The 26,611-nt window shown below is 58.9% G+C and overlaps 1 protein-coding gene across 1 annotated transcript in view; it reads right to left on the bottom strand.

Moving 5' to 3' along the window:
• Nucleotides 1-26,611, bottom strand: part of LRP5 (LDL receptor related protein 5) — a 75,328-nt gene that overhangs the window by 40,825 nt on the left and 7,892 nt on the right. The window contains exons 2-5 of the mRNA XM_087822049.1: nt 9,867-10,263; nt 5,610-5,807; nt 2,973-3,169; nt 2,309-2,440 (exon numbers count right to left, since the gene is read on the bottom strand). Of these exons, the coding sequence (XP_087678175.1) occupies nt 2,309-2,440; nt 2,973-3,169; nt 5,610-5,807; nt 9,867-10,263 (924 nt within the window). The remainder of the gene's footprint in view (nt 1-2,308; nt 2,441-2,972; nt 3,170-5,609; nt 5,808-9,866; nt 10,264-26,611) is intronic.

The raw sequence follows: 26,611 nt of genomic DNA, 5'->3' as shown, positions 1-26,611 counted from the left end.
TCAGGTGATAGGATGATGGATTTTAATCCAACCTTTGCCTCGCGGGCGGGAGATCAGGTCAGAAGCCCCGTGTGCGGGCGGGGTCCTTGCTCTCTGTGACATCTGAAGCCCTCGGCCCTTTTCAGGCTTGGTGCGTGGTCCCGTCTCTGACTCGCTGTCTGTCCCCCAAACGGACAGTCCTTCAAGGACAGAATCCGTTTCTCACTCGTGCGCTGTATCCCTCTGGCTTAAGGCACAGGGAGGCATTTTAGAACAGCCTCGAATTTCCACTTCCGAGGAGCCTCTGGGTTTTTTCTCAGCTCAAACGACAACTTTCAGAAAACTCTGTTTACCTCTTCACACCCCAGGGGCCCTGGAGCAAAACCTCAAATGGGTGCAGGGCAGGGCTCTGGAGGCCCCATCAGCCCCCAGAGCTAATCAGTCCTTTACACACTCTCATGTAAAGAGGGACTCCCTCCCGTCACTTTATCTCCTGGGAGCCTGTCCCTCCTTTTGACACAACACCCGAGACAGACGGGGCGTCTGGAGTGACCGCACAAATCTGCAGGCCCAGCGTAAAAAGTCCCGGGGCTGCCTCTGCAGATACCGCTCGGCCCCACCCCCACCCAACCGGCCCCTTGGAATGACAACAAAAACGTGTTTCCTCCGCGCACTTGGCATTACTGATTATTTGTAAGTGTCCTTCACAGCTGTGGCGGGAGGGGGGGTGGCCCTGAGCAGCTGAGACCTGGGGGAATCTGCTGGCTTGCTGTCCCTGCTGGAGGAGGCTGGGTGCTATGGATCAGCATCCCCCTTTCCACACCCCCCACAGCTTCCCACAGGAAGGGCAGGCTTGGCTGCTAATCCACCAGGTCCACCCATGCCGTCTCCTCCAGGAAGCCCTCCCAGGAGGCTGGCCTCCTCTACTCTGTCCCCTGCACATGCTCCCCCCGCACCATTGCAGCAGAGGGCTCCCCAAGGCCGCTCTGGGCCTGCACGTGGAGATGCACAGTTAGCATTTGCAGAAAGAACGCAATGCCCTCCAAAGGGCTCAGCCACGGGCAGGGAGTTGCCAGGGCTCGGAGGTCCAATGATTGGAACACTAGGAACCAGAAAGGAGGCAGGAGTCCCTGTGAGCCCACAGCCCCCGCCTCCTCCGGATGGAAAAGAAACCGGCCCTCCCCCAGGGCACGGGAGGACCCTCGGGCAGGGAGACACACCCAGGCCTCCAGCACCCTGCCCCAGCTCCCTCCACCTGAGGCAATGAGAAGCCCACAGCATGAATGGTGGACGTGGCCGCATACACGGTGCTCCTTCGTCTCGCTGGGCGCCCCACACAGAGCTTTACATTCCTGTGAGCACACTGGGTCCTCCACAGCTTCCCTGGGCAGAGGGTGGTCTGTGACCCCACCTCACAGGGGAGGGAAGGGGAGGCAAAAATGGCCAGGCCCCAGCCACCAGCCACCCCCAGGTGACCAATGACACTTGGTACCCCAAGTGGCCTGGGCAGGTCCTTTCCAAAACTCCAGGCTTCTCCAGCTATGCAACTTCAGTGGGCCATGAGTCCGGGATCCTATCAGGGCCCACACCCCATGTTTGCCTACACCCCATTCCTGGAATTCGGATGCATGAGAGATCCTCCCAGGGCCCCTTAACAAAAGCTGCCTGCCCAAGTCCCCCATCGGGGCCAGGTGCCCGACAGGCACTTCTGCACAGTCCACCCTCTGGGAGGGTGTCGTGTCCACCCCCCAGTCCTTCCCCAAATGTCCACATGCAGCCTGGCTCCAAACACCCCAAGTGGGCAGAGAGGGCACCCAAGCCTGCATCCGCCACACCCCTCCCTCCCCCAGAGCAGACATCACAAGCCGGTCCGCACAGGGTCGGGCCGGCATCCCCAGTCAGCGCGGCCAGGTCCCCTCCCGGCAGCACGACTCGGAAACAGCAGAATCAGAAAGAACAAAAACACCCAACGGGGAGGCAGGTCCGAGTGTGCGCCCGCTTCCAGAGGCCCGGCACTGAGGTGCGAGGCTCGAGCGGCACCCCAGAGAAGGGAGGGCCCTTTATTAAACATTAACCACAGTCTGAGCCCTTGAAACACCCAGCGCCTGAAAATTAAGGGCAAGAATTAAAAGGTGGTGAAAGACCTGAAGCAAGGGAAAACCACGGTGTGTGGGGGAACCTGCTGAACTCGGAGCGAAAATCCCCATCAGGACCGGCTCCCCATCAGAATTTCCCCGGGGCTGCTGTGGCAGGAAGGCCCCACGGGACGGACGGGACGGACGGGCGGAGGCCCCTCTGCCGGGCAGCCCAGCCAGCGCCTGCGTCTCACCTGCCTTGCACGTCCGGCCGTTGTCCTGAAGCTGCACGCCCGTGGGGCAGGCGCACGTGTAGAAGGGCTCCCTCGGGGACAGCAGGCACAGGTGGGAGCAGCCACCATTGTCCTCCTCGCACTGCGTGGGGACTGGGGAAACAGGGCGGGGTGAGAGACGTTCCAGTCCCCCACTTGTTTCCAAACAAGCAGTACCCCACCTCCTCGTGCCCTGGGGGCCCCAGCGGTCCCTCCTGTGGCCTCAGGCCATCACCATGGCACCCCATCCCGCCTCACCGCCGACTCCGGCCACGCCCGGCGTCAGCCTCACCAATCCCTCAGGGCCCAGGTGTGGGCATCCTCCCGCCCGGGCCCTGGTCCCCACTCTTCTACAACGCGAGGCCCTCGTCTCCTTCAGGGCCCCATGAAGGACGCCTCCTACAGGAAGGCTGCCCTCAGCCTTCCCTGGCAGGATCTCAGAACCTGCCCGTATGGTCATGACCGGGACCCCTGACGCAGCTCCACACTAGCTTTGCAGAGGAGCCCCAACTGGGCCACTCTCGGCCTGCCGCTTACTCCGGGAGGCGCACCTCTCTCTGCTCCGGCAAGCACCCCCCCCCATCCACCGGCCTGAGGGTCAGCCTCCCCCCCAGCACGGGCCCTCTCCCCCGCCCGCCCGACTCACAGTAAGGCTGTCGCTCGGGGCTGAACACCTGGATGTCCATGGGCGAGTAGAGGGCTCGGAGGATCTCCTTCCGCTTCTCCCCCGTCTTCTTGTTACAGGCGTGGATGGAGCGGGTCTGCCAGTCGGTCCAGTACAGGGTGTCCCCCGAGAGCGTCAGGGCAAAGGGGTGCGTGAGGCTGCCCTCCACCACCTTCTGCCTGCGGGTGCAGGAGGGTGGTCACTACCATGCCCCCGGCCCCTGGTACAGCACCAAGGACAGAGTAAGTTCAAAAGGGGTTATGGGCCCTGGCTGGTGTGCTCAGTGGTTAGAGCGTCGCCCGGCACACTGAAGGGTCGCAGGTTCGATTCCCGGTCAAGGGCATGAACCTCGGCTGCAGGTTTGATCCCCAGCCCCGGTTGGGGCGCATGCGGGAGGCAACCAATCAATGTGTCTCTCTCACAGAGTTGTTTCTCTCTTTTTCTCTCTCCCTTGCTCCCTTCCTCCCACTCTCTCTAAAAATCAGTGGAAAAAATATCCTCCAGCGAGGATTGACAAGGAAAACAATAAAAGTGTCGCGGACCACCCAAAGCCACACGCTCATGCCCTTTGTTGATTTGACCGGACATAACCTCTTTGTTCTCTTGACGCCTCGCCTCAATAAATTATTGAATTTCACCTCAATAAATTGTGTTTTAAACAATTTATTGAGGTGAAATTCCCATAACACGTAATTAGCCATTTCAAAGTGAGTAATTCAGTGCCGTGCAGCACATTCACAACACTGGGCAACCACCACCTCTATCTAGTTCCCGAAAGTTTCCATCAGCCCACAGGAAAACCTTCATAAGGCTGCAGAATGAAATGAACCAACAAAATGTCCTGGCATGTAGCAAGTGCTACGAAAGGGTCAGCCACCATCACCATCTCCAACACCACCACCACCTCCATCATCATCATCACCATCACCACCACCACCACCATCTCCATCACCACGACCATCATCTCCATCACCACCACCTCCATCATCACCATCACCACCACCACCTCCATCATCACCATCACCACCACCACCACCATCTCCATCACCACCACCACCATCTCCATCACCACCACCACCACCACCATCTCCATCACCACCACCACCACCACCATCTCCATCACCACCACCACCACCACCACCATCTCCATCACCACCACCACCACCACCACCACCACCACCATCTCCATCACCACCACCACCACCATCTCCATCACCATGCCTATCATCTCCATCACCACCACCTCCATCATCACCATCACCACCACCACCACCATCTCCATCACCACCACCACCATCTCCATCACCACCACCACCACCACCATCTCCATCACCACCACCACCACCATCTCCATCACCATGACTATCATCTCTATCACCACCACCTCCATCATCACCATCACCACCACCACCACCACCTCCATCATCACCATCTCCAGCACCACCACCACCTCCATCACCACCATCACCACCATCTCCATCATCACCATCACCACCACCATCACCACCATCACCACCACCATCTCCATCACCACCATCATCACTACCACCTCCATCACCACCATCACCACCATCATCACTACCACCTCCATCACCACCATCACCTCCATCACCACCATCACCACCACCACCATCTCCACCAGCATCTCCATCACCACCACCACCACCACCGTCATTGCCAACAGGACCACCACTATTGACATTATCGCAGTCACCACCACTAACACTATCACCACCATTAGTATGTTTTAAATGCCACCATCACCCTCACTGTCCCTTGTCACAATCCCTCAACCAGGGCACCCCCATCTTCAGCCTTTCCAGCCTCTAATCTACCCTTCATAACTGCCAGGACCACTCAGCTCCCCAAGGACCACAGTCCCAGGCTGCCACACTTTCTAAACCTCAAACCAGGCCCCAGGCCAATGTCTACTCACAGGGACTGTGACAGAATGCTTTGACCCAGCCCTAGGTGCATGGCTCAGCTGTAAGGAGCAGTCCAGGAGGAACTGAGGCCTCCTGCCAACAGCCATGACAGTGATCTTGGAAGCGGATACTCCAGCGTCAGTCAAACCTTCAGATGACCACAGCCCCAGCAGGAGCCTGACTGTAACCTCAGGAAACACCCTGAGCCAGAATCACCCAGCTAAGCCACTCCAAATTTCTGACCCCCCAAAACTGTTGTTTTATACCACCAAGTTTTGGGGTATTTTGTTACACAGCAATAGATAATCAATACATAAGGCTGGATAAAACCTGGCAAAACTGCCAATGTCCTTAAGTCTGTCTGAGTTGGTATCTGCCTGTGTCTGCAGACACCAAGCCACTGAGTGTCCCCCATGCTATGTCATCCCAGCCCTTGGCACTGGCACCCACACTCCCTGCCTGGGCCAGCACAGCAATGGAGTGAGACCCTGCTCAGGGTGTGATGTTAAACGAGGTGTGTGTGTTCTATTACAGTTCTAAGAGTTCTGAATTCTTCAGGCCCCCAGGACTGAGACACAAGACTATGGGCCTGAGTTAAGGACACCTGCCAACACCCAGCTTGCACGGCTGAGGCCCTGGCAGCAGCTGGGGTGCAGTGGGGAAGGTGAGGGCCCACAACTGGGCAGCCACTTACCGGAACGAGCCGTCCAGGTTGGCGCGGTGGATGAAGCTGAGCTTGGCGTCTGCCCAGTACAGCTTCTGCTCCTCCAGGTCGATGGTCAGCCCGTTGGGCCAGTAGATGTCCGAGTCCACAATGACTTTCCGGGTGCTGCCATCCATCCCCGCCCGCTCGATTCGGGGTGTCTCACCCCAGTCTGTCCAGTACATGTACCTGATGAGGGGGCAGAGGAGAGTTAGTTAACACATCTGCTTTTTGTTTTTGTTTTCTGTCTCCAGGAATGCAAACAGGAAACAGAGACAGTGAACTTGCCCTAACATCTCACACATCAGAGATAATCAATGTTTAGGGCCTGGGGTGTTATTACTTCTGATTGGTTTTCTAAGCAGTTAGCAACATACTAATTTTTAACAAAGTTGGGTTATCAAAATACACCGTTTCCAATTGTTCTCAGTTAGCAATATATTCTAGGTGCTCTGTCTTTTTACTTATAGAAATCACCCTCCTGTTCTTTCAATGGTGATTAGTAGCGTAAATTATTTAAGTAACTCCATGTTGGCGTCTGAATTGTATCTGATTTTTTGCAACTACGAAAATGCTGTAAATGAACTTCTTAAAGACAATTAAAGACATGTGGGATGGAATGCAGTTTAGCACTAAAATGAAAAACCATGAAAGAACCTTAAAAGTACATTAAGTAAGCCCGGCCGGGCGTGGCTCAGCGGTTAAGCATCGACCTAGGATCCAGGCGATCAGGGTTCGATTCCCGGTCAGGGCACCTGCCCGGATTGCGGGCTGCAGCCGATCAATGACTCTCTCATCATTGATGTTTCTAGCTCTCTCTCTCCCTCTCCTTTCCTCTCTCTGAAATCAATAAAGATATATAAAATAAAAAATTCTTAAAAAAAAAAAAAAGCCCAGCCAGGCGTGGCTCAGCGGTTGAGCGTGGACCTAGGATCCAGGCAATCTGGGTTGGATTCCCGGTCAGGGCACATGCCCGGGTTGTGGGCTTGATCAATGACTCTCATCATTGATGTTTCTGTCTCTCTTTCCCTCTCCTCTCTCTGAAATCAATAGGAAAGTATATTTTTAAAAAAAAGTACATTAAGTGAAAGAAGTCAATCTAAACAGCGTCACTCTGCGGCGTCCTAGCTCCGTGGCCCACGGGCTCCCTTCTCTCCAAGCTGCTTCCCTCTATTCCGAGCCCGTCCCCCCATCGCCCTGGGCCTCCATTTCTTCAGAGGTCAAACCTCATCCCGTTTCAGCAGACCCTGAGCTGCCACCCACCAGGGACCAGCCTGGTCATCAGAGATGTGGGGGAACAAGCCTGGCCTGGCCCTTTGGGGGTCTCTGTCCAGCAGGAGAGGGAAAATGGTCACCCAGAGCTGCCACCTCCCCCCCACAGGAGCTGCAGGTACCCCAGGGCCACCCCCTCCCGTGGGGTCACGCAGGCTTCCCGAGGGGTGTCACTTCTGAGCTGCTGCCATCACCACCTTCCTGTGATGACCTTGAAAATGAGCAGGGGCTTTCTACAAAATGTACCCTCCTCCTCCAACTGCATCCAGCTGTTGTCACCGAGCTCCCAGCCTCAGTGGGGACAGACGGGAGAGAACACCTCTCCAAAAAGCCTCCCTCGCTCTGCATCTAGTGAGAACCCGACTGACCCAGGGAAGCGGGAATTCTATGCCCATCTTCAGATGAGAAAACTGAGGCTCTGCCAGGGGCCTGCCCCAGGTCACGGGCCAGCGGCAGCTCTGGGAGCGCAGGGTGGTTCTCTGGTGAAGGCCAGGTCGGGGCCGTCATATGACTCAGGCCCCTGCCAGCAGCCTGGGTGTGGGTGCACTTTTCCTGGCAGCCCCAGGCTTGCAGGTGCTGTCGGCCAGCTCGGCAGAGGCTCCCGACGGCCTGGCGCAGGGGCCGCTCTCTCCCCCCACAGCCGGGAAGGGAACCGCCCCTGTCACCCCCCACCATCCACCCCCTTGCCAACCTCCCCCCACCCCAGGGAAGGTATCGGGAGAATAAATCTCAGAGCGACCCCCTCACGGCCTCCCCAGATGCTCCCGTGGCCAGCGGGACAGGCCAGAAAATGTGAGGGCCCGGGACCTCCTCGAGGAGCATAATTCACATTCCTTCCCGAGTTTCGTAACAGGCCGCGGTTTCCTTAAATGGGGAAGCTGCGAGCCGCGGGGTGAGGGCTGCCGGCGGGGACGTGCTCTGCAGGCTCGGCCCGGCCGCAGCCCGGCCAGATTCCGAGGAGGAAAATCCACTTCCGAAGGCAGGCAGTGGGCCTGGGCTGTGCGCAGCCTGTGGTTGTGGTTGTGTTATTTCAGGGAACGGCTGCTCTGCATTCTAAAGAGGGGGTTGGGTTTCAGCCCAGCTCCAACTTGAGACCCAGGAGCCACTGCAGCCCCTCATGGGCTGGCACCAGCCGGGCCTCCCCTGGCACCGGGCTGCCAGCCTCCTGGCCCCTGGGACTTGGGGACTCAGGGCCACAGGGTCCTCCTCAGGGCCCACTCTGCCTCCTTGAAACTGTACCAATCTCACTTCTGGGGTCCGTGGCCATGCCAGCCACCACCTCCTGGAAGGTGGTCGGTGACTCCAGGAGTCTTGGAATCACGCTGGTGTGAGAGGTCTGAGAGGGAACCATTCACCAGGCAGCAGACACCACTCCGAGGTCAGCCTGGCCCCTGGGCGGCTCAGCTGTTCGGAAAGGGAAGCGGGGCCTACAGGGAAGTCACTGCCCGGGATGGACCCCAGTCTAGGACACTAAGGCTGGGGTGCTCCTCTGGTGGTGGGGACCCCAGGTTATCTGGCCTGACCTCAGCGACACACACACACACAGTTTGCACACAAACCAGCCAGCTCCCCCCGGACAGCAGAAGCCAGCCCAGTACACATGCTAAGTCAACACACAGATGTGAGGAGGCTGACTGGGCCACACAGGGCCCCTCACCTGACCTGTTCCCCAAGTTTCCAAACCCCCCCCACTCCCATGGGCCTCCGGCTCCCCCAGCCTGGCCTGCAGGCAGTGCAAACAGTCACAAGCACAAGTTCTCGGTCAAGACAGGGCCAGATTCAAATCCTGTCTCTGGGGTTTTCTAACTGAGACAACTCAGGGATGTCCCACAGACAGGCCTCCCTCACTGTCTTCATCTGCAAAGGCCCAGGCAGGTACTTCTCCGAGGGGAGTGACGACATTAAATGAACTAACACAGTGTTTCCACGGGGCCTAAGGCCCCCCCTAAAAAGCTGCTGTGCTGCTGTTTGAGATGAGAGTCGCCTCTGAGGACTGGACCAGCAGGGAACTGGACAAACATGACCGCTGCTCAGTGGCCGCCAGGGGGTGGTCACCTGGCCTGGTGCAGCCCAGGTAAGAGCGCAATATTCCCCGGCTGCAGGAGGGGGGACACATGGCTGAGCCAACAGCTTCCCCTCAGGGAAGTCTGGACGGAGCCGGCCTCTAACTCTGCCTGTGTTCCCGTCCTTCCCGCCTTCGCCAGCCCCGCCTGGAGCTCGAGGCCAGGCCCTGGGCCGCAGGGGCCCATGAGCCAGAGCGACGCAGAGGGGAGCAGAGGGCTTCTGGGACAGACCAGAGAAAGATCCCCCGGCAAGTTCTACTTGCAGGCGTGGAGCTTCACCTTTCCCACCTGTTTTCAGTCAGGGTGGTTATGAAGGGGGCGGAAGGTAAAAATTCCCCCTTTGGCGCGTCCGCCTCCTGGGCGGCCACTGCACACACGTCAGATGCGGCTAACGATTCCGATCCACGGCCCCGCGCGTCAGCTGCCTCGGGCGCGGTAAGTTTAGAAAAGACACCCGGGTGTGGGTCAGTGGTTAGGGCGCCAGCCTGCACAGCGAAGGGTCTCGGGTTCGATTCCCCATCAAGGCCCATACCTGGGTTGCAGGTTTGAGCCCGGCCCTCGTCAGGGCTCACGCGGGAGGCAAAAAGTCACTGTGTCTCTCTGACATCGACGTTTCTCTCTCTCTGTCTCTTCCTCTCCTCCCCCCTTCTACTCTCTCTAAAAAAAAAAAAAAAAAAAAAATCAATGGCAAAAATATCCTCACATGAGAATTAACAAAAAAATAAAAACGCGCATGACTCTGGGCCACAACGGGAAGTGACTCTATTCTCAATAACAAATTCTGAAAGGTGAACTCATTCTTAAGACTGCCAGGTTTTCTATGAAAAAGCCACCTGGACTCAAGTAAATTCAAGAGGGAAACCAGGCCCCGAGCCCACCCCGAGCCCACCACGGGGGAGGCGGCGAGGTTTACCCGTGCGCGGGGTCCAAGGCGATGGCCCGAGGCTGGTCAAGGTCCTGCCAGAAGAGGACCTTGCGGGACGTGCCGTTGAGGTTGGCCACCTCGATGCGGTTGGTCTCCGAGTCCGTCCAGTACAGCTTCTTGCCGACCCAGTCGCAGGCCAGGCCGTCGGGCGACACGAGGCCGGAGATGACCACGTGCTGCACGGCGGGCCCCGTCTGGTTCAGGTAGGTCTGCTTGATGGCCTCTTCGCTCACGTCCGTCCAGTACACAGTCCCCTTGGAGAACTGAAAATCCACCGCGGCCGCGTCCTCCAGGCCACTGACCACGGCGGTGGACTCCAGCTTGACTCCCCCGGCGTCCACCAGCCGCACATCCCGGCGGTTGGCAAACAGCAGGAGCGGCGAGGCTGTGGCAACAGAAGTGACCAGTGAGGACCACTGGCCGAGCCAGGGGCGCACAGCCGGGGACAGGGGCCGCGGCCTGGACCATGCCGGCACCCGCCGGGCCGTGCCCAAGGCCCTCCGCTCCCTCCCGCCACTCCCCGAGGCGCTGCCAGGAAGGCGCCCGGACAAGCCCACGCCTCGCCCCTCAGGGTCCCTTTCTCTGCGGCACAGCGTTGCTGCTGCTGAAATCGCCTCCCAGGCCCAGGCGCCGGCTTCCTGCCACGCCCCCCGCCTCCCAGCGGGTGCCACGGCCGGGCCACACGGGCCTTGGGGGGGGGGGGCTCACACAAGTCACACAGCCTTCGTCAGCCTGATGCTGGGGGGAGGGGGACGGGGGCGCAGGGTGGGCAGAGCCTCAGGATTCCCTTACAAGTCCTGCACCACTGCCCCACCCAGCCCCTTTCCTGGGGCTGTGGCCTCAGTTCCCCACTCTGGCTGCCGCCACCCTCAACTCAAACCCCTCCCACAGCGCCCAGTGCCATTCAGAGCAAGGTCAGGCTCGAATCCCGGTCCCCCCCCCCCCCCCGTAGGACTCAAGGGCAGGCCCCTCTGTGGGGCTCTGCCCCTCCCACCGTCACCATCCCTGTCACCATGTGGGCTCTGCCATTCTTTGTGGCAGGAAGGGACATGGTAAAAATCGCACAATGGGATGTTACGACTGCACCTCAGGTGGGCATCCTGGCCTCCCACAGGGGAAGATGGCCACCAAAGAACATCTGTCCTCAGGTACAAACAGGTAACAGGACACTCGCTGCCACAGGCCGACGGCTCTGCAGCTGACACACAGTGACCCCACCTGGCCCCACGACCTCTCGGGCTGTGGGTGACATACGCCCACTTTACAGAAGGGGAAGACGGGCTTTGAGAGGAGCCCGCGCGGCGAAGCCCAGGCACCGAAGGCCTCTGCGGCACAGGCGTACTCAGTGCGTGAAAATGGATCACTTGCTGCGCGTTCGTACGTCAGTGAAAAGGTTTTAAGAATTAAAAACGAAACTTCCGCTGTGTTTCCAGCTGCTCACAAAAACCTCCCCCAATGTGCCGAGGGTCCCAGCGGGCCCTGCATTCCAGGGGAGCCCACCTGCCCACACCCCACCCCCACCCGAGGCACGTAGCAGCTGCTCTATAAACGCGAGGCGTCTGCGTTTCACCCGCCCCGCCTGCAGCACCCCAACTTCCGGACAGTGAGTTACCTCTGCCCTGTGAGAGGTGAGAAGGAAAGGGGAGGGTTGTCCACACCCCACCAGAGGCTCCAGGACATGGAGAAACCGTGATGCCCACCACTGGAGGCCTGGCCAGTAGTCAGGTAGCATCCGGGGGCCAGATGCTTTTGGAGGATCCGGAACTATCTATGGGAAGATCAATAAGACCAAGGCGGGGGGGACCCTCCCAGGGAAGAGAGTTGTGCGTGGGGTCCGGAGGGACCGCACAGCACACCCCGGGTGACCTGGCACTCCCAGAGCTCCTTCCCATTAATCATCGCCATGCTGTGCTCGGGACTGGACCAGGGGTGACCAGTGATCCCATCCCGCCGGGAGCTGTGCGGGCCTGGGCTGCCCCGGTGCCCTGCAGCAAGGTCCTGGCTCATGCCAGGATGACAGGACATGCCCGGGATGCTGAGCCTAAACCCACGCGGAGGTTCTTCACGTTCTGGAGTCCCAGCGCCCCAAAGCCCTCCGAGACGCCGATCCTCCCCCAGAACGGGCACACTCAGGGCGCTTGCATGGTGCTGTCACAGGCCCCCTGGCATCCCCCCACCAGGGTGACCCAGCTCCGGCCCAAGAACCCCTCGTTAAAGCAGGAAGAGGGACGTCGACTCTTCCTTCCACCCTAAGTCAGCATCTCTGGTCTCAGGAGGGAGCAGGCTCAAGATGCCACAGGTAACCCAGGTGTGAGCAGCAGCAGGTGGATCCAGGGCCCCCGGGGAGGGAAGTGGGGGGGCAGTGCCCCAGGGAGGCGAGTCGCCAGCCCCAGCACCGGCCAGAGAGCCAGTAAACACTCTGGCTCTCCCAGGGCAGGGTCCCAGAGGGGACAGGCGGGGAGGGGTGGCAGGAAGCTCTGGGAGGCGGCCCCAGGCACACCAGAATCTCGCCGCCTCTGTTCTTTCTCCCCGAACTGGAAAGACCACATTTCCCCATGTTTGCACTCTGGGCAGTTCAGGTGCACCCTTCAAAGGCCGCGGATGGGGGTGGTTTTCCATGTTCTGTGCTTTCCCAAACCGAGGCGTGGGGAGGGGCGGTGGCCAGGGCGGGCACGGGCCTTGGCAGGGGGCTCTTCCCAGGAGGAGCCGTTCCTGCCGCGAAGACAGTTAGAGACTCCCTTCCTAAGCTGTCAGAGGGCACCCCCTTCCCTCTCCCGTCACGTGGGGCGCTCACAGCGAGGGGGGCCTCTGCGTGGGTGGCTGCCTGCCTTCCCCAGCTGGCACCCGCTGCACCTTCCCTCCCGTCCCCTCCTCAGGGCCTGGGCCACCCCGGCTAACATGGCCCCATGCCAGCGAGGGGCCTGGGTGCCCCAGCTCATCCGGGAGACGGGTCCGCCCCTCCCACAGGTGGAGGAAGGCTGGAAGGCTAGGGGCAGGACGGATGGACAGAGGGATGCCAGGGCAACGTGGGGGGGAACGGGGCCCGGTGCAGGGGGGGGGGGGGAGAGGCCGGCCGAGACCAGGAGGGCGGCGGCAGAGTGTCACGTAGCACGCAGACGCCATCTGGGCACACGCGACCGGGCCAACGACCCAGCCCGGTGCCCTACTATCCAGTGGGGGAGACAGACAAGCAGTAACTGTAGTAGATCGGGTGATCTGGTACCTGGCAACACACACTGCGGTTTGGAAAAACAGAGCGGGGCTAAGGGTTTGGGAGTGCCGGTCCCATGAGACGGTCGTGGTGGTCTCGCTGAGAAAGTGACAAAGGGGCAGGCCTGAGGGAGCGAGGGAGGCCGGAGGGAGGCATCCCTGCTGGAAGAAACAGCCGTGTGAATGTCCCAGGCGCCCCAGGTAAAGAGGCTGTGGCTCCTGGAAAGGTGCTTTGCCCTGGCCAGGTGGCCCAGCTGGTTGGAGCGACGTCCGGTAAACCCAAAGGTTGAGGGTTCGATCCCTGGTCAGGGCACGTATGGGGGGCAACCGACTGACCTGTCGCTCTCACATCGGTGTTTCTCTCTCTCCCTCTCGCTCTCAAATCAATTTTTTAAAGCACGTATCTTTGGGTGCGGATTGAAACAAACAAAAACAAAGAAAGGTGCCTTGACCTGCCCAAGGTGACTCCGCCAAGGGACGATCTCTGGACAGGTGGCCTGGACTTTGGGAAGAAACAATGCCAGGGGAGAAAGAAGAAGAGGAGATAGTGGCCACCACCGCACTCCTGGGGTCACCAGATGCTGGACAACCCTTTCTGAAACCACCGTGGCAACTGGTACCAAGGACCATAAAAACATCCGAACCCTCCCCCTGGGGACCAGCGTCGCGGGACTTGAACACCCAAGGAAGGAAAAGGTCCCGGTCACAGTATCTGCTGCAGCCTTATTTGTAATAAGAAAAGACACAAGCAAAACATCCCCAGTCTCAGGGTAACCAGACGGTGCTTAGTGGAAAGCTGTGTCCGTCAAGTAAGAAAATGATGGCAGAAACATCAGAAAATGTTAAGTCAAAACACACACACACTGGACGTGGCTCTCACCCTGATGGCACTGGAACTGCGGTTAAGAGAAAGCGCCAGGTGGGGACAGACCTGAGAAGGAGACCGGCCAAGGGGAAGACGACCTTGTTGAGTCTCTGGGTAAATATATTCTTAATGTCTGAACCCCAGATTCCATTTATGTTGCGATGAAGTTATCTGTACACATATTTTTTCCCCAGCGATATATCACGAGGGCAAACAGCGCCAGCCAGCCCCCCGAGTGTGAGCCCCGGGGCCAGCTCAGGGTGCTGGCTCAGCGCAGGGCCGGCTCAGGCCTGGGCCTCTCAGGCCTCGACGTCCAGTCTGCGAAAGCGAGGTAATTACTGCACGTCCACACTGGAGACCTCGAGCCTGCATGCAAAGGCCCCATCAGGTTACAGCGCTTCTAGGGCGGGAGCCAATCTAGGGTGGGTCTGGCGTCCCAGTCAGCATCAGAGAAAAGGCCACAGTCCCCCCTCGGCCTCAGGTACCAGGGCCCGTGACTCACTGACGGCCCCCACCCCAGGAGAGTCAGGAGTCTGAAAGCGAGTCCCGGTGCCAACAATCCCATTTTAATCCATGTAAGCATATCCAGCTTTTATATATAGAATTCATAACAGATGTCTGGGCCTCCATCCCCGTAGCCTGTATTTTACACTGTTCACATGGTTACACTAAACACAGCCCAACGCAAGGTAATCCAATCCCTGGCTACTGCACCAAAATCAGCCACACTGTAAGCACAGGCCTTATTGATATTCACCAAGCGTTACATTGCTCACTGGAGCAGGCCAGGCCCGGACGCAAACTACGGGTTCACCAGTCAGGGACGGTCCTGCGTCCCGCGCCAGCCCTACGGGGAAGGCCAAGGAATGGAAGACGGCGCGGGGCCACGTTCCAGGACCTACAGTTTAGCTGGCCAGGGCACGCACCGTACACACACACACGGGCAGTTAACCACCTAAGCGAAAAGAAAAGGCAGCCTGGCCGGCGTGGCTCAGCAGTTGAGCATCGACCTAGGATCCAGGAGATCACGGTTGGATTCCTGGTCGGGGCACGTGCCCGGGTTGTGGGCTCGATCCCCAGTCGGGGGCGTGCAGGAGGCAGCCGATCAATGACTCTCTCATCATTGATGTTTCTATCTCTCTCTCTCCCTCTCTCTGACATCAATAAAGATATATTTAAAAAAAAAAAAAGGAAGATGAGTGGCATGGACAGGCGGTGCCGGGAGCCTGGGGGGAGAATGTGCTGTCAGATGGACCTGGCAGGCTTCTGGGAGGAGGAAGAGCTGGTTATGGGTGGCCCTGGCAGGCTTCCTGGAGGAGGGGAGACTGGAGCCTTGAAAGATGAACAAGATTTAGCAAATGCTGAACATGCCCTGGCCTGACACCAAGATGCATCTACGCACTCCAGTTAATTAATTCCACTCACAACGGCTTATAAACAACCTCCCTGACGCCTAACAGCTCCGAGGGCCTTCTAGCTTGACTTTCTCAAACTGGTTATTCCCGCTAGCCACCCTGCCCACCATCTGCACCCCCATGACCAAGGGCAGGAGTTCCTTCTTGCCACCTCTGCCCGGGCCCACTCCCACCTCCCCTCCGCTGTTCTCCTGCCCACCTGTCCAGCCCTGCGCCAACGCCACGGGCCCAAGCACGAGGCTGTGTAACCCGCCCAATGCCCGCCAAGCCGGTCCCTCCTGATCACTCCTTCAGGCTGTCCCGGGTCCGCTACACCCACATTTTATAACCAGCTTCCCAACTTCTACAAATTCTCTGTTGCAATTTTTACGGTACTTTACTTAACATTTTTACAATGTAAAAAAAGGCAACAATGTCACAGCTTAGCTGGGGGGCAGGGGACAGATACAATGTTGCTTTATTGAGTGAAAGTGGCTTTAATTATTGATTAAATTCTGGTGGAGCCAGGTGGAGGTCACAGCTGCCCAACCTGTGAATGTACCTAACACTACTGGACACTTGGTTACAATGGCCAACTTTATGTTATGTGTAATTAAACATAATTCAAAATAATATAAATAAATAAACAGGGTGTAGTAATATGGAATATTATAAGCTGCTGGAAAGAATGAGAACCGCAGTCGGCTCAGGCCCAAGTGACAGAGCTGCCGGCCGGGGTTCGGTGGTCATGAACCAACGCCATGTGTTAAGTAAGGCGTCTTCAAACAGAAACGCACGTAACAAGGCTGTGTACTGACCGGCGGGCGAAACCGCTGTGGCCAGGGGCTCGCAGGAACCTCACCTGAGCTTCCCCGGGGAGCGCAGGGTCAGTGTCCGCGAACTCAGTGTTTGCAGTAACCTCACAGAACACAAATGCCACAAGTACCGAGAATCGACAGTGTAAATACACGCACTTTTATCCGCACACGCCTGTAACTACGGCTACACCTAGTTCCGTGTGGTGAAACCCACGCATTCGTGGCAGTCCTTGCGGCTGTAGGCTGACAGGTCCCGGGTGCCTTCTAACCTTCCCCCTTCCTGTGCCTGTCGGCACCTTCTCCAAAGCAGACACCTGGCTTCCGTGGCTGTCTGCACGTTTGCTTTCGCTCAATATAAACAACGCCCACCTCTGCCGCCTCTCACCCCACCCCACCTTACTTCTCGGACACGGACACCCCAGGCCACATCACCACTGGCGCCTCTACATGGCACCCCCTCGCCACCCCACTTCCTTGAATGCCAGGCACCAACATTTCTGTACTGGGGGGGAGGGGAGGGCACTGTTGGGAATGGCATGGAATTATAGAGATTTGGGGAAAGTGACATCTCTGTGACATTGTCTTCCCATCCACGAACACGACTTAGGTACTTGAAGTTCAAACCATCATTTTTGAAAAACTAGCGTGACTACCAAGGAGACTGGAAAATCCCCATGAATTTTATGATAAAATAAGAAACCTCACAAGACACTTGGGCCGGGGTGGGGGCGATGCTTAAGGCGACGTGGAAGCCCCCCCTCCGGCCCCGCGCCCCAGCCCCGGCCAGGAAGTCATTTCCCCTCTAAGAGGAAATGCGTGAAAAGCGCTGGCCCGCTACACAGTGGGGACACGGAGACATCTGTGCGGTCCCACAGGTGCGTGAGAAGCGGCCCCGGCTCGCAGAGAGGGCCAGTCCCTCCCCTCCAAGTGCAACGTGAGAACCACGCCCCTGACTGCGGGGAACACAGCTCAGGGACCAAGTGGCTGGAGGTTTCTCCCCATCCGCCTCGGACAGTCGCACCCCGGCCTCGCCGACCCTCCGCAATGAGGGTGGAAAGACTGCGGCCCACGCTCGCCCGCAGGGGGGCAGCGCCGAGGCCCGGGCTCCCACCCGCGTTCCCCGGCGCCCGGCTCACACGTGAGCCCTCCTGCGACCAGGACGACCCCAGCCTCAGCGACAGAAGTCCACGTTCGTCTCAGGCTTTTGCCCAACTCGGACGGGCTCTACCCGCTGACAGGGCTCCACAGCTGCCCACATGTTCTACAGGAGACCTGACGTTTACGACAATAAATCCCGAGGTTTCCCTAAGCGCGCCGATGTCCGGCCTCTCACGGGAAGCTCAGCAGCCTCGAACCTGCAGGCCTGAGAGGCGGAGCCAGCCCGGGACCCTCCAAACATCTCCAAACGCCCAGAAGACTCCACTCCCCGCCCCACCTCGGCTGAGCAGTCACAGCCCCCCGACGATGCCCCCATCCAGCCATGCACCTCAGCACCCACTGAGCCAGAGGACACCCCAAATTCTTCCCCCAGTCCCCCTGCATGGATCCCACCAAGGCTCCAGCAGACCCCAACCTCTCTGCCTCGACGCTCTTAGCCCTTCCCACCTCCACAAATCCTCCGCGTCACGACGCCTGGTCCAGGTGAAAGCCCGGGGCCTCCCCAAGCCTGCCCAGCTCACCCCACCTCCCTGTGAATGCGATATCTGTACCCTCCCCGGGCAGGGCCCACAGCCGGCCACCTCAGGGCGCCGATGGCGATGCCACCCACAGGGCCCCATGCAGAGCAGGGCCTGGCTGCCTAGGGGCTTCTGGGAGAGGCCCCCCTGCCGCCCCCAATTCCAGGGGCCATCACGACAATGATTCACCCCTCAAACTGTGAGCTGCTGACACTGTGTAAAAATAATGAACGCACAGCATACTCTGCTCCCGATCAGGCAGATGGAGCCAAGGTGGGCACAGAGGACGGCCGGGCCAAGGACAGCCTGCCTCTGCCTACCCAAGGCAGCTCGGCCGTAAAGAGCTTTTCTTACAACCGCAGGGTGGGGAGCTCAGGGCCCACTCAACTAGACGGGCACCTCCTGGGCAGGGCGGGCGGGGGAAGCTCGGAAACAGCTGGAGGAACCTCCTGGAGCCCTGGAAGTTCTACTCTCAACCTGGACTAACAGTGAGCTGGGGCCATTCGTCAGGGCTGCAGGGCAAAGGCCGCCACCTCTCTCCCCAACTTCCCAGCCCCAGCCCCGCACAGGGTGGGCGCCCTGCTCCCCACACTTGCCTCCTACCTGCCTGCGGGGGTCCTGGTGCCTCCTCCCACCCCCAGCCTCCTACCCCTGCTCTCCTCCGTCCACGCGCCCGCCCAGGCCCCTCAGCAGCCCAGCTCCCGACGCAGCTCAGAGCTCGTCCCCTCGCTCCCGGCTCAGTCACCCCACTCCTGCTGCCCCCCAGCCCCCGGCCAGTCTCTCTAATCCTCACACACACTCACGCGGGCACAGGGCCCTCTAGGAAGGCGGCAATTAACCCCGAGGCCCGGCCGGTTTCCAGAGCAGGGACCACATTGCAAAGGTCAAGGCAGCAGGCGAGCAGGAAGCAGCCAGGGTCCAGTTCGGGGGGTGGAGCAGGAAAGAAGAAATCAGTTGCGAAAGATAAAAAGAAACTGCAGCGCCGAGTTTCCGACGTTTCCTACGCCTCAGAGCACAAAGGAGCAGGGCCCGGGCCTCCCGCCTCCATCACCCAGGGAGGTGGGCTGCGGGTGGGGCCGCGGGACAGGCGGGAGGAGCCCCAGCCCCACCCGCCCTAAGCCGGGCTTTCCTCCGTCACCTCTCCAGTGCCACACGTCACCCTACAGACTCTAGACCCGGGGTGGGGAACCTTTTCTCTCCCAGGGGCCATTTGGGTATTTATATCATTTGTGGGCCATACAAATTATCAACTTAAAATTAGCTATGAAAAAAAGCTCCTAGCGAGGCCAGCGTGGCTCAACGGTTGAGCATCAGCCTGGGATCCAGAACATCAAGGTTCGACGCCGGGTCGGGGCACATGCCCGGGTTGCGGGCTCGATCCCCCGTGGGGGCGTGCAGGAGGCAGCCGATCAATGACTCTCTCATCACTGATGTTTTTCTCTCTCTCTCTCTCCCTTCCTCTCTCTGAAATCAATAAAGACACATTTTTTTAAAAAAAGAAAATGAAAAAAAGCTCCTAGATTTACCGAATTTCAAGTCCTGCCTGCGGTTGCCTTGGCAGGGCCAGACCAAATATGGCCCGCGGGCCAGACGATCCCCACCCCTGCTCTAGACTCAGCCTACTGAGAAGAAAAATCCCAAAAGCAGCTTGTACAAGAATTTACAAGCAGATAAATCTCACCAGACCCCTTCTCAGGAGTGGCTGGGAGCTCACACACTGACCTCAGGCTCACACACGAAGCTGGGTCATTCCACCTCTCAGCAGAGGGAGGACACCACCTCCCAGAGGTGATAACTGAAGATGCCACGGGGACAGTAAAAAACTGCTGGCAATGTCATGTGCCACTCTGGGCACCACTCAGCTCACAGTCCAGTAATCGCCTCTCTTCCCAGCTGTAAAGGGTGCCTAGACTGAGGGGAGCACAGTCTGGTGTGTAATTATCATTTTAAAGGCTCTGAGAAGTCCCGCAGTGAGGAAGCCCAGTTCATTTCCTAAATCCCAGGATTTCCCAAATGTATCTGATCACAAATCATTTTTTAGTTTTGACCCAGGGGACACATTTTGAAAAATACCGGCCTAGAGGCAAAATTAAATGGAAAACACAAAAGTAAAACTGAACAGGATGCGTCAGCAGCCACCTAAGCAAAGGCACCATGCGTCCTGGCATGCTGGCGACAGTCCCCCATGGCCTCCACTCTTTTTCACGCACAAGACTGATGTCCACACAAGCTGGGGGCTGCCTGGGGCCACAGTTCAGCGTCCCACTCTCCCCGTGTCATGTGGCCGCCTTCTGGCCACGGCCGGTAGATATCTGCCTTGAGGAAGGGGCTTCTCCACCTGCAACCATGTGCAACAAACCACCCCAGATACAAATGACCCAGGAGGGTCCAGGACATCGATCCACACTGCAAAGGAAGCATCCCATCCACCAACAGAGTGCAGAACCAGAATCCCCCCCACCTCCGCCCAGGACCCAGGACCCTGAGCCCCAGAGCTGGTCAGCGTTGCCTGGCATCCGCTCAAACTGCAGCAAGGGGAGGACTCGCCCCACACCAGGGCCGGTTCCCAGGGCCAAATCACCTTTTCCAAAATCCAGCCCATTAACGGTGGCGGAAGCCGGGGTCTGGCCATGGAACACTGCTCAGCAGAGACTTTCCTGTGAGGAAAGTGCTTCTCCCTGAAAGCCGTTTCCCCTCTAAGTATGTTTTAATTGGGCAAATACATATATTTCACTGCAGCGGCCAGGCAGGTGCTGACAGGGGGAGGGGGCAGGCAAGCAGAGGCCCAGGGGCCAGAGAGGACAGGAAGCGGGCGGCCAAGGCTCACCAAAGGGCACTTCTGTCTCTCCCTCGCACACTCATACATGCACGCACACGGGGTCACATTGCACACACATGATCACGTGCACACATGTGATCGCACATGCACCCACTCGCTCTGCAAACCCTCATTTAGCAGCCATGGAATGTTACAACTCCCCGATACCTAGGACTAGTTTGCAAGGAATATGGCATTTGATTTATGTCCACAAATGTGCGTTTTCTCTAATTAGAAGGTTTGGGGCAGAGCAGGAAAAATATGTATTTCAGAGTCCCAGTTTGACTTGCCAGAAACCAGCCTGTTACTAACATTCTTATTTTCGACAAAATATAGCATTCTGATTACATACCATCTCAGTTCAATGCCTCCCGGCCTGCCAAGCTCCCAGAAGTGGCCCAAGGCCACGGTCCTGGCACCCAGAGTGACTGGGGGGCCCCACGAGGGGGAGCGGGGAACTGACTCTGCTGGTCCATCTTGCTGGAAGGCAAGTGAGTAGCTTTCACCCCAAACCCTGAGGCCCCACCGACACAGGCATTTGGTTCATACAGGAGGCGGGACCACCCGAGAGAGTGGTTCTGACAGCACAGCCCCCCCCCTCCAGGCCTCAGTTTCCACTTCTGTTCAATGAGAAGGTGGCGGTCTGGGCCCAGCACCAAGCTTATTTAAATACGTGGGGGGCTGTTCAGCCAATTTCCCTTAGAGATGAAAGAAAACACTTTATAATTCAAATAGCAATTTGGAGGTAGGCACTGGGGCCTTGGTCTGCCGATGTTAGTGCCTCCATGACCCTGAGCCAGTTCCTCGGGCTCTCCCAGCCTCAGTTTCCTCATCTGTATAATGGGGTGGTGATGGCACCCTGTCTCCACAGCGGCTGGAAGGAGTAAATGGGTCCATCGATGATCACTTCTCAGAACCTGCCTGGTCCACCGTAAATGTGCAACAAATGTGAGCTATTTTTACCTAGTAAGTCTAGATGCTTGCATCTCAGGTATTCTAAGGCAGGATGCGCTGATTAAAAAATAAGGATTTCGTTAAAGGCACACCCAAGTACAGCGACTCCTGAGAGAGAGTTCTCATTGGAGGCAAGTACCAAAACCGCCCTGAGGGGAAGCTTGTAGGGTCTCTTAGCAGTCCTTGGAAATCAACCAAGGAGGCACTTCTGAGGGCTCTGTGTGTGTGTGTGTGTGTGACCATGTGCACACCCGTGTGTTCATGTGTGTGCACGTGTGGTTCACAGCTCTCCCAAGGCGCGCGCGCACACACACACACACAATTGGTCTCAATCAAGCAGCAATAGACCAAGCAGCCAAGGAGGGCCTGGGGCCCGGCTGGACTCGGGGACACCCACTCAGTCCTGGAGCCTCTACACTGCGTCCTGGAGACCTGCCCTCTGGGCAGGGACCAGCGTTTGATGCCAGGAAGACAAAACTAAGAGGAAAGGCACCAGGTCAGATGCAGGTACCAGACACAGCACCGAGTCCCAGGGTCCACGCCCGCCACGCAGACGCAAACAGTTAGCTCGAGGCCACACGGCAACCCCCAGGATCCAGAACAAAGGTGTGGACTGCGGGCCCTCTAAGCCACCGCGCTCGAGTTACGGGCACGGGCCAGCAGACCGCCAGCCCCGCCAGTGAGCGGCCCCCGCCCGGCTGGCAGGGACCCGCGGTTTCCAGTGAGGGGGAGAAGCCCCCCCGGCCCCTGGCGGCTCCCCCGGGTGCGCACAGAGGCCTCACTGTTCTCCGCAGAGGCAACCGGAGAGCTAAGCTCACGGCGCTCTGGACCTGGCAGAGGAGAACATCTGGGAAAGGAAACACGTTTCAGAAACAAACATACCTTTGTACCAGCTTTTATTTTCTTTAAGTGTTGCACAAAAATCATAATAATGAAGACGTGCCAAATGTACCAGCATGATGCAAAATCTTTTTATGGGGAAAATGGGGAGGCTCTGCTTTCAAATGATCTCCTGCTCCCGGAAAAAAAGCAGCTACTAGGGGGCTGAGGCCCGCAAGCCATCAGTGCCGGAGCCAAACAAAAGGCCTCGGCCGTAGGGCCCGTCTGTCTGGCCATGGGGACAGATGGACACCAGCAGATAAAGCTCAAATGTCCTCCCTGTAGTTTGCTTGTAACCTCTCCCCTCCCGGTCCCTGCCGAGGCCTCTCGGGGGCTGACACTCTCTGAGGAGCTGGCACGTCTTGGTGCCAGGCAGGGCCAGCTCCGACGACCGGGGGAACCAAGCTGAGCGCTGGGTCTGGGGGACGGCAGGAATGAGGAGACGCCCATGACTGGGCTCTGCAGGGCCCCGGGGAGCCCTTCCAGTGTGCCAGGGACTCTGCAAACAGGTCCGTGAAGATGAAACAGAATTCCCCAGAGAAAGCCAGACAGGCCCCTGGTCTCCACCTTCCACCTGGGGGGCACCCTTTCCGAGTCATAGCATGTGAGCTGGCACTTGTCCCTGACATCACTTAGTCCTCAAGGAGGTGGGACTACTGTCAACCCATTTTACAGACAAGGAGACTGATGCACAAGGGGACCAGGTAACCAGCCCAGTCACACTCAGCTGATTAGTGACCAGGTTCTTTCCAAAGTACTTAACACTCATTCATTTTGCCTAACGGGGCAATCGAATGACCCCATCTCGGTGCAGAAGGGTGGGACACGGAGCAGCACCCAGGCAGTGGACTGCCTCCCAGGCCTGGCGGTGACCCTCCGCATGCCCAGGAGGAGGCATGGCCCACAGCCTGTCTGGGTCACCTCAGGACTGTGGCCTCCCACCGCCTGACCACACACCATCGTCCTGTCCAGGGCACCCCCTGTCCTCAGGAAGACGCTCTCGCTCATCTCAGGGGCGCCCACCCCAAGCCCCCACCTGCCATAGTGCGCAGGAAAGATGACTGTGCATAACACCAGGCAAGGTCTAGTCTTCCTCAGACTCAGTGTTCCCATCTGTAGGATGGGGCCATGGACATACCAAGCACTAAAGCCACACAGCAACCATGAGGCGAGAGGCCACACTGCCTGGGGACACCCTTTCTAAGGACCATGTGGGTGCCTCAGGGGTTTACACGTGGAGCTATGTCTCTTACATGACAGGGCCTAGAGCTCCTGAGGGAGCACCCGCCTTTCACCGGCTCACTCTGCAAACCCACATCCCCATTCTGAGCCCCAAGACCTGGGCATCCTCCAGTCCCGGCACTCAGCTTGGTTCCCAGGAAAATCGGAGCTGGTCCTGGGTGCTGAACTTTGCACCCACATGGACACTCAGAACTAAGAGGTGCCAGCGGCCCCAGAGACACAGAGGCATCCCTGACCCGGGCTGGGGTGAAGGTCAAAACAGTGGAAGAAGGTGGGCGGCAGGAGGGGGCAGAGCTGCAGGGAGTGAGGTGCCACGCTTTCCCAAGAGGGGAGACCCATCCAAGCAGCAAACAGCCAGGGTCCAGGAGGCAGCAGGCAGGGAGGGGGGCTCCCCCTCACAACCCTCGCCTTGGTGCACACTGCTGGCCCCGGGGGGGCAGTGCGTGCTGTCCTAGACAGGGCCCGTGCCTGCCTGGTGCTCCGCCTGTTCCCAGGAGCCTAGTTCAGAGCCGGGCACACTGGAGTGAGTCGGCTCACACCTGCTAGCAGCTTAAATTACTCCTGGGCTAGAGGCAACAACAGGAAATCAGGAAGGCAGGCGCCTGCCCAGCCCTCAGGAGGCAGGTCCCACCTGGGCTCATGGCCAGAGGGGGGGGGGCTCAGAGCTCAGGGCTGCACCCTCCACACAGAAGAGAAGGCGGTGGGCTGCACCCTCCACGGTAACAGCCGTGGTCTGGCACCCGGCCTGGAGGGCAGCAGCTCCCACTCGGAGCACCTACTGGGTACAGAGCCCGCTCAGCAGCCCAGAGGAAAGGCACTGACCACCCGAGGGCTGCCTGGGCTCCCTCCTCTGCCTGCAGGGGGGAAGCTGACAGGGTGGGAAGGGGAAGGGCACAAGGACAGGCTGCCGGATGCACGGAGAATGGAAAGGGGAGAGCGGCTGGTCGGCCTTGAGAGAGGAGGCCCTGGCCCTGCGAGTGGGCCAGGCTGGCTCATGAGCCGGCTGTTAGAAGGAAGCGACGGGGAAAGGAGGGTCCCTAACAGAGTCCTCTGAGAAGGGGGACGCAGAGGTGCACTGGCCACGCTACGAACAGACGGGGGCCTCCGATGGAGCCCAGCAGGAAGGCCTGCTGGCCACACCTGCCAGCAGAGGCCCGGAGGGGCCCTCAGACACCTGCCCCTGCTCCCCTGCCACAGGGCTGCAGAGCCCATCCCACCGGGCCTCCAGCTGCCGAGCAAACGCCGCTTCAGCAGGCACGGGAGCAGGCTCGGTCCTGGAGCCATGCAGCTCCACGAAGCAATTAGGCAACTAACGCAACTCGCTGCTTCTCCTAACTGGACGTGGAGCCACAGGGGTCCGAGCTGAGACAGTTTCCTCCAGGATACTTTTCAGCTGAGCTGAGCCTGATTCCAGGGTCCCCCAGGGCTGCCTCCTCAGAGGATAACAATTACAGCTGCCGAAATAACCCTAAGAGTTAACACAGGCAGCCCACGCCTCGCCCCCTCGCGACCTCAGCCTGTCCGTGTGGAGGGGGAGGCGCTGTGATGACACCCCAGCAGGTGAGGAAACTGAGGTCCGGAGGGTTAACTCGCCCGCCCGCGGCCGCGGAGCCCGGTGGAGCCGGGAATGTGAGCCAGGCCACGACAGGTGGCGGGGCCCCGGATTCCAGGCCCGGGCTGGGCGGGCGGCCCCGGCTGGCTGCTGGGATTCCTCCGGCAGCCCCTCAGCTGTTCACAGCAAACATGGGGGGGCAGCGGGGAAGGAGGCTGGGGCTCGGCGTGGCCTCAGTCCACGGTGCCCAAGACGGCGGCCCCACTCGGAGGCGGGCGCTGGGCGTGGCTGCTGGAAGGAAGCACACCCAAGCCAGGGGCACCGCATGGGGCGGCCGTCCGAGTGCCCGCCGGCGGCCGAGCTGGCCTTGGGGGCTACAGACGGGCAGGAATGGCACTGTCCTCTTCACGCCTACGAAGAGCGGGAGAGGCACTTCAACCACCATCCCTGTCCCCAGTCACGGATTGGGACGTGTTCCTAACGTGGTGCCCCCTCCTGCTTCACCACCCTGCTCTGCTGGCACAGCCAGTGAAGCTCAGAAAAACCCTGAACCTCCTCGGTCCCCCACAGAAAACACAGCATCCCGAGATCCCAGCCGTCGGGGGAGAGAGACCCCAAACCCCTATGGTGGTTAACATCGGATTAGACATTGCCAGCCCAGGTCCTGGGAAACTCAGCCCCACGGGACCACAGTCAGGCGGTTCCCTAACACGATCCCCTAGGCACAGGGGTCCCACCTTCGCCACACTCCATCCTGGGCGGTGGGGCACCAGGAAGGCCTTGGTACCCAGAGGAAGCGACAGGAACTGGGCCACTGGGAGATGCAGGAGCCAGGGTTGGGGAGGCAACTGATCCACGAGTCTCTCTCACATCGACGTTTCTCTCTCTCCCCCCTCCCCCCACCCCCTCTCTCTGAAATCAATAAGCATGTCCTCAGGTAAGAATTTACTAAAATAATAAGCTATCCCTCACTCAGACACCTGCCCCGTGGTTATCAACTCAAAGCGCCAAAGCCTTACTTTAGCATGAACATTTGCTGCACGTCACTTCTGCTTTTCTGCACGACTGAAAACATCTATACAGAGTTTTTTGAAAAATGATAAAATGACTAGTGAAGGACACGAGTGCCAGCCCCACCGCAACACCGCGGAGGATCTGGGCCATGGGAGGTGGGTGGGTATGAAGCAAACCCAGGACTTCACGATCCAGGGAGTTTGGGAGGCACTGGGTTCCTTTAGGCCAGCGGTGGGCTCAGCCTGAACCCCTGAAACACGGGCCCTCGCTGGGGGCAGGGGTCCGCCCTCGGCCCCACGCAGCAGGACGGA

This window comes from Miniopterus natalensis, chromosome 11, assembly GCF_054644295.1.
Source record: "Miniopterus natalensis isolate mMinNat1 chromosome 11, mMinNat1.hap1, whole genome shotgun sequence".
Taxonomy (NCBI): Eukaryota; Metazoa; Chordata; class Mammalia; order Chiroptera; family Miniopteridae; genus Miniopterus; species Miniopterus natalensis.
The sequence above is the reverse complement of the archived record's forward strand: the minus strand, read 5'-3'. Positions and strand labels throughout refer to the sequence as shown.